The sequence below is a fragment of the Scylla paramamosain genome, chromosome 5 (assembly GCF_035594125.1).
Source record: "Scylla paramamosain isolate STU-SP2022 chromosome 5, ASM3559412v1, whole genome shotgun sequence".
NCBI lineage: Eukaryota > Metazoa > Arthropoda > Malacostraca > Decapoda > Portunidae > Scylla > Scylla paramamosain.
The window spans coordinates 4,224,192-4,235,748 of record NC_087155.1 but is presented as its reverse complement, the minus strand read 5'-3'; the positions used below and the strand labels follow the sequence as shown (position 1 = coordinate 4,235,748).

The window sequence follows — 11,557 nt, the reverse complement described above, 5'->3', positions numbered from 1 at the left end:
ACTCCATACATGGATGGATAAGGCCCCTGTACAGAGTTAGCAGCTGGGAAGTGGGGAGGAGTTAGAGAAAACTGGCAGAGACAACTCAGAACGCCTAACTTCATAGAAGCTATTTTAGCTAGAGATGAGATATGAAATTTCCACTTTAGATTATAAGTAAAGGGCAGACCATGGATGTCTTTAGATTAAAAGTAAAGAACAGACCAAAAATTTTCAAGGTAGGAGAGGGGGACAGTTGAGTGTCATTGAAGAAGAGGGGATAGATTGTGTCGAGTTGATAGATGGAGGAATTGAGTTTTTGAGGCATTGAACAAGACTAAGTTTGCTCTGCCCCTATCAGAAGTTTTAGCTGTTTACTTCCTGAAGGACTGGACATTTATGAAAAGACATGGAAAAATGCAGAATGGTATCATCAACGGTGACAGGACAGAACCCTAAGGACCACCACTGTTAATAGATTTAGGAGAAGAAGAGTGACCATCTACCATAGCAGCAATAGAACAGTCAGAAAGGAAACTTGAGATGAAGTTACAGAGAGAAGGATAGAAGCTGTAGGAGGGTAGTTTGGAAGTCAAAACTTTGTGCCAGACTCTATCAAAATATTTTGATATGTCTAAGGCAACAGCAAAAGTTTCATCAAAATCTCTAAAAGAGGATAACCAAGACTCAGTAAAGAAACCCAGAAGATCACCAGTAGAGGGACCTCGATGGAACCTATGCTGGTGATCAGATATAAGGTTGTGAAGTGATATATGTTTAAGAATCTTCCTGTTGAAGATAGTTTCAAAAACTGAGATAATTAAAAAATGAGGAAATTAAAGCAATAAGATAATAGTTTAAAGGATTAGGAACTGGCTGAATATAGGCAAATTTCCAGCAAGAATGAAAGGTAGATGTTAATAGACAGAGTTGGAAGAGTTTGACTAGACAAGGTGCAGACACAGGCACACTATCAGAAAACAATAAGGACCCCATCATGTCCATAAGCCTTTTGAGAGTTAAGGCCAGTGAGGGCATGGAAAGCATTACTACAAGGGATCTTAATAGGTAGCATGAAGTAGTCAGAGGGTGGAAGAGAGGGAGGAACAAGCCCTGATTCATCCACAGTAGAGCTTTTAGGAAAGGTCTGAATGAAGAGTTCAGCTTTAGAAATAGATAAGATGACAGTGGTGCCATCAGGTTGAAATAAAGGAGGGAAAAATGAAAGAGCAAAGTTATTGGAGATGTTTTTGGCTAGTTGCAAGAAATCACAAGGGGGAGTAAAATCTTGAAGGATTTTTACACTATATAAATGAAGGATTCCAGACAGAAACATAATGTGCATGAGATTCAGGTGACAAAAGGCTCAAGTACCTTTTGAGGGCCACCTCTCTATCATATATAGCATTGAGAACAGACTGTGTTAAACCTAGGTTTGGAGGTTGAAAGAAAGAGTGAGGAATGTACACCTCCATGCCAGACAATATTATCTCTGTTATGTGCTCAGCACATAGAGACAGGTCTCTGACACAGAAGCAGTATTCATTCCAAGGAAAATTTGCATAATACTCCTCAGGTCCCCTAATTAGCAGGGGGAAAGTGCCAGAGGCACCTCTGCTTTGGGGGATCCTGAGGAGAGATTGGAGGAATAGGACAAGATACAGATATGAAGTTGTGATTTGAGGAGTCCAGTGGAGAAGACTGAGTGACAGCATAAGCAGAATTAGAAGTAAGGAAAAGATAAAAAATGTTGGGTGTATCTCCAAGATGGTCAGGCATATAAGTAAGGTGTTCTCTGGTAAACTCTGGAACTCCTTGCCTGCTTCTGTATTTCCACCTTCCTATGACTTGAATTCCTTCAAGAGGGAGGTTTCAAGACACTTATCCACCAATTTTTGACCACTGCTTTGACCCTTTTAGGGACTGGCATTTCAGTGGGCATTTTTTTTATTAGATTTTTGTTGCCCTTGGCCAGTATCCTTCCTACATAAAAAAAAAAAAAAAAAAAAAAAAAAAAAACAGTTGCTCTAGGTCATGGAGGATAGCAAAGTTGTAGGCTAGTTCACCAGGATGGTCAGTGAAGGGAGAGGAAAGCCAAAGCTGGTAGAGGACATTTAAATCTCCAAGAATGGAGATCCCCCACCAAAGGGAAGAGAGTCAGGATGTGCTCCACTTTGGAAGTTAAGCAGTCAAAGAATTTCTTATAGTCAGAGGAGTTAGGTGAGAGGTATACAGCACAGATATATTTAGTTTGAGAGTGACTCCGTACCTGGATGGTTAAGAATTTGGAAGATTCAAGCAAGTTCAAGATTCAAGTTCAAGATTCAAGCAAATACATATAGATGCAACATACAGCTTTAGATACCTCAAAAACTCAATTTCCCCATCTATCAACTCGACACAACCTTCCAGACAACTATCCCTTCTTCTTTAGTGACACTCAATTTTCCCCCTCTTCTACACTGAACATCATCAGTCTGTCCTTTACTTATAATATGAACTGGAAACTTCAAATCTCATCTCTAGCTAAAACAGCTTCTGTGAAGTTAGGCATTCTGAGATGTCTCCACCAGTTTTTCTCACCCCCCCCCAGTTGCTAACTCTGTACAAGGGCCTTATCCATCAGTATATGGAGTATGCTTCATATGTCTGGAGGGGGTTCCACTCATACCGCTCTTCTAGACAGGGTGGAATCAAAAGCTTTTCGTCTCATCAACTCTTCTCCTCTAACTGACTGTCTTCAGCCTCTCTCTCATCACCACAATGTTGCATCTCTAGCTGTTTTCTACCGCTATTTTTCATGCTAACTGCTCTTCTGATCTTGCTAACTGCATGCCTCTCCTCCTCCCACAATCTCACTGCACTAGACTTTCTTCTTTCTCTCACCCCTATTCTGTCCACCTCTTTAATGCAAGAGTTAACCAATAATCTCAATCATTCAACCCTTTCCCTGGTAAACTCCAGAACTCCCTGCCAGCTTTTGTATTCCCACTTTCCTATGACTTGAATTCCTTCAAGAGAGAGGTTTCAAGACACTTATCCTTCAATTTTTGACTACTGCTGTGGACCCTTTTCTGGGACTGGCATTTCAGTGGGCTTTTTTTTTTTTTTAATTGAATTTTTGTTGCCCCTGGCCAGTGTCTCTCATATATATATATATATATATATATATATATATATATATATATATATATATATATATATATATATATATATATATATATATATATATATATATATATATATATAAAACACTCACAATAATGGAACCACCCACTGTCTAAGAGAAATATTACTCACTCTGACCAGGTAACAGCATATTTACAATCTTACAGAAGACAGACTTCCACCTTTTATGAAATTGGTGGAAATCTGGGAACAATATAGATAACTGTAGGCTAGCACAAATTATGATATAACCCTCTAACTCTGGGCAAGTACAACTGCAATCCCAGACATTAGTAGCATTTGACAAATATATGACGCACAACACACACATGATAGAACCACAACCGGACATGGCCCTTAAGAAAAAAAAGGGGGGGAGAGGATGGAGCCTGCTCCCATCAAAATACTATGGTCTGACCATTCTGAATTGAGCGTTTGGGATTCCCTAACCTGTAGTGCTGCCACACTTACAGCAAGACACACCTCATGTCAGGTGCTTCCTTCCTCAAAATTAAATGATGTTGTGGTATATATACATTGTGATGCTCTAGAAAAGCCAAGTTAGTGTAATGTATGTTTTTTTAATGATACTTGCATTGTTTTTTTTTGCTAACAGCACAATACTTGGTAATATTTCCTCCAAGCATTGTCACTTTTCCATGGGTGACCGAGTGAGATAACATGGTCAGACTGACTGTGTTAATCCACAGGTCATTTCCTCTCACACTGCCAGCCAGCCACCCTCTCCCTCTCATTCTCGTCATCTCCACAGCTGAAAAGAGCTTATTTACTCTGTAAATGAGTATTTTTTTTGGAAGAAAAAGGCTAATAGGGGGCTATTACTTGATCCCTCAAGAGCTGTTGCCCGAACAGTGAAAGCCACTAATGTGAGCGAGGTAACAGTTAGAAGAGTTTGTTCATCTGCTAATGAAGCTTGCATGACACAGAGGCTACCAGCACATCCTGTGTTCTCCTCACCAACAAAGAACCGCCCTGCAACCATAAGCAATGTTGATGACTTTGACAAACGTATGGTAAAAAGGACAGTTTTGGGATTTTATGTAAGGAAGGAGATCCAAACACTGCACAAAATAAGGGAAGAATTGATGGAAAATATTTCCTTCAAAGGATGCACTGAATCTCTACAGATGATTCTCAAAGAGATGGGATTCAAATACAGAAAAGTTGATGGCTGCAAATTTCTCATGGAGAGGAGTGATGTTGCTGCTGCTTGTACCTGATTTTTGAGAGAAATGTGGTGTCTGAAGCAGTCTTCCCAGGCAAACATTGTTTACCTGGATGAAACCTGGGTCAACCAAAGTTACACTGTAGGAAAAGGCTGGACTGACACCACATCTGAAGCAGCAACAGGAGTACAACCACTGACAGGAAAGGGAGGCTGTCTCATAATTCTCCACGCAGGAACAAGAGATGGTTTCATCAATAATGCAGAACTGATCTTCCAGGCAAAAAATGATGGGGATTACCACAAACAGATGAATTCCACAGTGTTTGAGGAGTGGTTCAGGAATCAACTGCTGCCCAACATTGCACCAAACTCCATCATCATCACGGATAATGCTCCCTACCATTCTGTGCTACAAGAGAAAGTACCAAGCTCATTGTGGAGGAAGGTGGAACTGAAGGAGTGGCCTGAAAGGAAAGATGTCCAGCTCAGTGATGAACTACTGAAGACAGAGCTGTATGAGCTTACCAAGAAATTTGCAGCCGGCAAAAAATATTGCATTGGCAGTATTGCAGACTTGGCAGGCTATAGGGTTGTGAGGTTACCACTGCACCACTGTTAATACAATCCCTTTGAGCTCATATGGACTCATACGGATGACTTTGAGCATCTGGTGAAGGAAGCCCTGTGTCACATCATGCCACACAACTGGATGCAAGCTGTTGCCCATGCTGAACACCTTCAAGAGGAAGATGGGCGACAAGACATAGTGGTGGATCACTTCGCGGATTCTCTGACCATCGACATTGCTGAAAGTTCAGACAAAGAGCGATCTGATAGTGGCCAGAGAGAGGATTAGGCCTCCAGGGGAAATCTCTCTAAAAAAAAAAAAACATGCCTTGACTTTTACCTCAATGGTGGTGTGGAAAAAGTCGTAACCAAAAAAAAAAAAAATATAACATCATAGTCTAAGGGAAATATCATATCTAAAGAAGGAAACCTATCACATTTAAATGAAATTCACAATGGAGAGAGAGAGAGAGAGAGAGAGAGAGAGAGAGAGAGAGAGAGAGAGAGAGAGAGAGAGAGAGAGAGAGAGAGAGAGAGAGAGAGAGAGAGAGAGAGAGAGCAGCTTGACTGACTGACAAGCAAATTTTTCTCAAATTCTAATGATTCATAGGCAAGTATAGATCTCTGATAGAAATAAATTTGCATGAAATGTAGATTATATATGTAGAGAGAGAGAGAGAGAGAGAGAGAGAGAGAGAGAGAGAGAGAGAGAGAGAGAGAGAGAGGTAGTTTGACTGACTGACAGGCAGATTTTTCTCAAATTCTAATAATTCATAAGCAAGTACAGATCTCTGAAGAAAATAAATTTGTATGAAATATAGATCGTATATGCAGAGAGAGAGAGAGAGAGAGAGAGAGAGAGAGAGAGAGAGAGAGAGAGAGAGAGAGAGAGAGAGAGAGAGAGAGAGAGAGAGAGAGAGAGAGAGAGAGAGAGAGAGAGAGAGAGAGAGAGAGAGAGAGAGAGGTGTGTGTGTGTGGGGAGCAAGATTATCAGTGACACAGGCTTTAATCCGATAATTGGCTGGCAGCGCTGCAGGGCAGGGGATCTCCCGGAAACAAAAACGCCCAAACGTTCAATTTAAAATGATCAGACCATAGGTACAATGACACAAAAGTATAATACTGTGCACAGATTCACCCTCCATCACAGGAGCAGCCTGGATATGACTCACAAATACTCTCTCATCTAATATCTGCCTTCTCTCAGATTCTGGCCTCTCATAGGGCCTTGTACAATATATAATAATAATAATGTGATGTTATATGGCAAGCCCACCCTTAAATATACAGGAATACCCATCCCTAAATACACATTCACCTGGACTCACTCAGCACCACATCCACACTCTCTGAAATCTCCCCAGCTACTGTTTGAAGAGAGAGGGGACCAAGGAATGTGTAAGAAGGAATCAGTGGTATGGGTTAAAGTTTGGAGGACAGCAGCGGTGCTGCCACCTCTCAGCGATGAGTATATACAAGGAAAATGCTTTCAGGGGTATCTTAGATACTTTACCACCCTTTTTTTTTATATGAATTTTATCAAAAGGTAAATTAATATAGCGATATTTTTTTTTGCTTTACTTTATGGATTATAAAGTAAAATAATTAATATTGTATCTATGTAACAGCAGCACTGAAATAATAATAATAATAATAATAATAATAATAATAATAATAATAATAATAATAATAATAATAATAATAATAATAATAATAACAATAATAATAATAATAAAATATTATTAATAAAACAACAATAATAATAACTAATAACACTAATAATAATAATAATAATAATAATAATAATAATAATAATAATAATAATAATAATGATAATTGTCATCATCATCATCATCATCATCATAGAAGAAAAGATAAGGATCCCAAGGAACCTGATCTTTACATATTTTAGAGATACTATCATTAAGGTAGAATTGCTTCCATACATCCACACACCAAGCCCAGAACACACACTTAAGACAATATTATCACATGGTACACATACACTCTGTCATTAAAATAATAATTAACATTTCATATAAAGGGTTTTCTGTACAATAAAGGAAAGCGAAATGGCAAGGCAAATAACCAAAAGCTGTTATGCATTACATATCAAAAACAAAAATAAAATAAACACTTCACTTTATTGGGTTCATCCAACATATGCAGTGTTACTGACAATACATTTCTTTATATAGAGCAAGCACTAATGCAATTAATGAACATTCCATGTTCTAAGGGACACAACTCTATATGACCTAATGGAGGCCAGTGTCATTCCTGACATCTTGGGTGCACAAGTTCCTTACATGATTTCCCATGTCAGAGGACAGATCACACATTATTTCATCATGCCTTCAGGACAGTCTTTTCTTGAAATATAATAGAAACTAAATTCTTAAAGTCAAATTGATATAGCAATGACTAAAAAGTAGTATTTCTCATAATGTTATAAAGTTAGAAATAAAAAAGAATCACATGTTCATAAATTTGAGAGCACAGAGGTAAACAATCATTAGTGATCCAAAGATACTAAATCACTACATACTAAGTAGCTTTCTCAATTGATGCTGCATCTATGTGCTGACATCTGTTCCTAAAATCTCTGCAAAGGGCTAACTGTGATAGTGATTCACAGGACAGCAGCTAACTACTTCACAAGAGCTGTTGAATAACATATTGGGGCAATTGTGTCTAAAACTAAGCTAGATAAAAGGGACTTATGCCATGTTTAGGCTAACAACAACTAGTGTTCAATGCCTGGTTTGTGTGAGACAACTTAATGCCCCAGAACTAAAAGCAGCAGTGTTCATGCCAGCCACTACTTCACACATCTGCCCACATCCAGGCCTACCATGAGCAGGATGTCTTCATGATTCATTAATTCTGCTAATCCATCTTCAGTAAAAGAAACTACAAGACTTTGGAGCTTGGCAGACCTGATATTCATTTGTGGAACATCCTGTAAGAGGCACATACATTACTCATTGTGTAAACTTACATCTTAAATTTTCCCAACAGAAAACTCCCAGTGCTATCTTAATCTCATTCCTCCACTAAGAATTTACATTACATGTCAGTATAATTGTAGTAATATATCATTATTTTTCACAGAAATTGAGTAGAATATTAATTATGAGGGAATTAATATATGGGGATAAGAGAAGAAATCATTTATTTGGGAAGGAGAGCCTTGAAAAAGTGTAAGGAAGAACAAACTATTTTCAAGATACACTAAAAGTAAAATAATAGAAAGAAGAAATACATAAACTCTCAAAAGAAAATACCAAGACAGGACCTTTAAGAGAGTATTTATGAGTGAATCAGAATTTAGACTAACTGCAAGGAAAAAAAAACAGATGGGGAAAATGAGTTTAAAGAGACACAGCAATTGATAAAAAGACTAAAAAAGATAGAAATGTGACATTCCACTCATAGAATAATGTCCCCAAGCAATGACATCTGTAATGATGTTTAGAAATACACAAGAAATGGAGTAATCAACAATTTTAGATACTGATAAAACCACAAAAAAAGTAATGCCTGCTATTTATCTATACTATACAGTATACCTGTCTGTCTATGATAGTGATTCCTAAACTGTACCACCTCTACTAAGCACTGTATGTAGTGCCTCCTTTCTTAAAGTGAGGAAGTTTTCAAAGATTCAATACCAAGAGCTAAGGAATGAAGTTATTAACATGATAATACATTTAGTCCTTTTGTAAACACTTCAAATTAAATCTTGTTTATATATGATTACTAATGTCACTGAATTCTTAGAAAATTATTTGTAACTGCATGTAATAAGCATTTTCTGAAGAATTATGAAAAGGGATATTTGTAATTATCATCAGGTATGGACTAAAATCCCCTTGCAAAAAACCTATTAAACTCACAACCTTTAAGAATACCAGATTCCCCCCAAAAATGTTGGAAACCAGTGATCAATAGGAAAGGAGTGAGCCCTGACTTTTTTTTTTTTTTATGTAGGAAGCAAGAGCAAGGGCAAAAAAAAAAATAAAAAAAATAAAATGAAATGCCAGTCCCATAATGGGTCCAAAGTGGATGTAAGAAATTGAGGGTCGAGTGTCTTGAAACCTCCCTCTTGAAAGGATTCAAGTCATAGGAAGGTGGAAATACAGAAGCTGGCAGGGAGTTCCACAGTTTACCAGAGAAAGAAATGAAAGACTCAGAATACTGGTTAACTCTTTCATTAGAAAGGTGGACAGATTAGGGGTGAAAGAAAGAAGAAAGTCTTGTGCAGTGAGGCCATGGGAGGAGGGGAGGCATGCAGTTAGCAAAATCAGAAGAGCAGTTAGCATGAAAATAGTGGTAGAAGACAGCTAGAGATGCAACATTGCAGTGATGAAAGAGAGGCTGAAGACAGTCAGTTAGAGGAGAGGAGTTGATGAGACAAAAAGCTTTTGATTCCACCCTGTCTAGAAGAGTGGTATGAGTCGAACCCTCTAGACATGTGAGGCATACTCCATACATGGATGGATAAGGCCCTTGTACAGAGTTAGCAACTGTGGGGGGGGAGTGTTAGAAAAAACTGGCAGAGACATCTCAGAACATCTAACTTCATAGAAGCTGTTTTAGCTAGAGATGAGATGTGAAGTTTCCAGTTCAGATTATAAGTAAAGGACAAACTGAGGGTGTTCAGTATAGAAGAGGGGGACAGTTGAGTGTCATTGAAGAAGAGGGTTTAGTTGTCTGGAAGGTTGTGTTGAGTTGATAGATGGAGGAATTGAGTTTTTGAGGCATTGAACAATACCAAGTTTGCTCTGCCCCAATCAGAAATTTTAGAAAGATCAGAAGTCAGGCATTCTGTGGCTTTCCTGCGTGAAATGTTTACTTCCTGAAGTATTGGACGTCTATGAAAAGACATGGAAAAGTGAAGGGTGGTACCATCAATGTAGGGGTGGATAGTACAAGAAGTTTGGTTTAGAAGGTCATTGGTGAATAATAGGAAGAAAGTGGTTGACAAGACAGAACCCTGAGGAACACCACTGTTAATAGATTTAGGAGAAGAACAGTGACTGTCTACCACAGCAGCAACAGAACGGTCAGATAGGAAACTTGAGATGAAGTTACAGAGAGAAGGATAGAAACTGTAGGAGGGTAGTTTGGAAATCAAAGCTTTGTGCCAAACTATATCAAAAGCTTTTGATATATTCAAGGCAACAGCAAAAGTTTTGCCAAAATCTCTAAAAGAGGATGACCAAGGCTCAGTAAGGAAAGCCAGAAGATCACCAGTAGAGCGGCCTTGATGGAACCCATACTGGCAATCAGATAGAAGGTTGTGAAGTGATAGATGTTTAAGTATCTTTCTGTTTAGGATAGATTCAAAAACTTTTGATAGGCAGGAAATTAAAGCAACAGGATGGTAGTTTGAGGGATTAGAACGATCACCCTTTTTAGGAACAGGCTGAATGTAGGCAAACTTCCAGCAAGAAGGAAAGATGTTGACAGACAGAGTTGAAAGAGTTTGACTAGGCAAGGTGCAAGCACAGAGGCACAGTTTTGGAGAACAAAAGGAGGGACCTGTATCAGGTCCATAAGCTTTCTGAGGATTTAGGCCAGTGAGGGCATGGAAAACATCATTGTGAAGAATTTTAATAGGTAGCATGAAGTAGTCAGAGGGTGGAGGAGAGGGAGGAAAAAACCCTGAATCATCCAAGGTAGAGTTTTTAGCAAAGGTTTGAGTGAAGAGTTCAGCTTCAGAGATAGATGTGATAGCAGTGGTGCCATCTGGTTGAAATAAAGGAGGGAAAGAAGAAGAAGCAAAGTTATTGGAGATATTTTTGGCTAGATGCCAAAAGTCATGAGGGGAGTTAGATCTTCAAAGGTTTTGACATTTTCTGTTAATGAATGAGTTTTTGGCTAGTTGGAGAACAAATTTGGCATGGTTCTGGGCAGAAATATAAATTGCATGAGATTCTGGTGATGGAAGGCTTAAGTACCTTTTGTGGGCCACCTCTCTATTATCAATAGCATGAGAACAAGCTGTGTTAAACCAAGGTTTAGAAGGTTTAGGACGAGAAAAAGAATGAGGAATGTACGCCACCATGCCAGACACTATCACCTCTGTTATGCACTCAGCACACAAAGATGGGTCTCTGACATGGAAGCAGTAGTTTTTCCAAAGAAAATCAGCAAATACCTACTCAGGTCCCCCCAACTAGCAGAGGGAAAAATGCCAGAGGCACCTTCACTTAGGGGTATCTTGAGGAGGGATTGGAGCAATAGGACAAGATACAAATATGAGATTGTGATCGTAGGAGCCTAATGGAGAAGAGAGGGTGACAGCATAAGCAGAAGGATTAGAGGTCAGGAAAAGGTCAAGAATGTTGGGCGTATTTCCAAGACGGTCAGGAATATGAGTAGGGTGTTGCACCAATTGCTCTAGGTCGTGGAGGATAGCAAAGTTGAAGGCTAGTTCACCAGGATGGTCAGTGAAGGGAGAGGAAAGCCAAAACTGGTGGTGAACATTGAAGTCTCCAAGAATGGAGATCTCTGCAAAAGGGAAGAGTAAGAATGTGCTCCACTTTGGAAGTTAAGTAGTCAAAGAATTTCTTAAGAGGAGTTAGGTGAGAGGTATACAGCACAGATGAAAGGAGATTATTACAGTTTCAGTGAATCTTACTTTTA

The 11,557-nt window shown here is 38.8% G+C and overlaps 1 protein-coding gene and 1 long non-coding RNA gene across 2 annotated transcripts in view; one reads left to right on the top strand and one right to left on the bottom strand.

Moving 5' to 3' along the window:
- Window positions 1–4,400: 4,400 nt before the first annotated feature.
- Window positions 4,401–5,192, top strand: LOC135100927 (uncharacterized). The gene is made up of 2 exons (XM_064004546.1): window positions 4,401–4,928; window positions 5,013–5,192. The coding sequence occupies exons 1-2, from the start codon at window positions 4,401–4,403 to the stop codon at window positions 5,190–5,192; spliced, it is 708 nt and encodes a 235-aa protein (XP_063860616.1).
- Window positions 5,193–5,877: 685 nt separating this feature from the next.
- Window positions 5,878–11,557, bottom strand: part of LOC135100431 (uncharacterized) — a 10,289-nt gene continuing 4,609 nt past the window's right edge. The window contains exons 2-3 of the long non-coding RNA XR_010268708.1: window positions 11,553–11,557; window positions 5,878–7,865 (exon numbers count right to left, since the gene is read on the bottom strand). The exon at window positions 11,553–11,557 is cut by the window's right edge and continues 92 nt beyond it. This is a non-coding gene — a long non-coding RNA (uncharacterized LOC135100431). The remainder of the gene's footprint in view (window positions 7,866–11,552) is intronic.

Excerpts from the sequence above, each read along its gene's own strand:
- LOC135100927 (XM_064004546.1), top strand. The coding sequence starts at position 4,401 with ATGTGGTGTCTGAAGCAGTCTTCCCAGGCAAACATTGTTTACCTGGAT. Across the intron at positions 4,929-5,012 it reads ACTTGGCAGGCTATAGGGTT|GAAGCCCTGTGTCACATCAT; the intron begins GTGAGGTTACCA and ends CATCTGGTGAAG.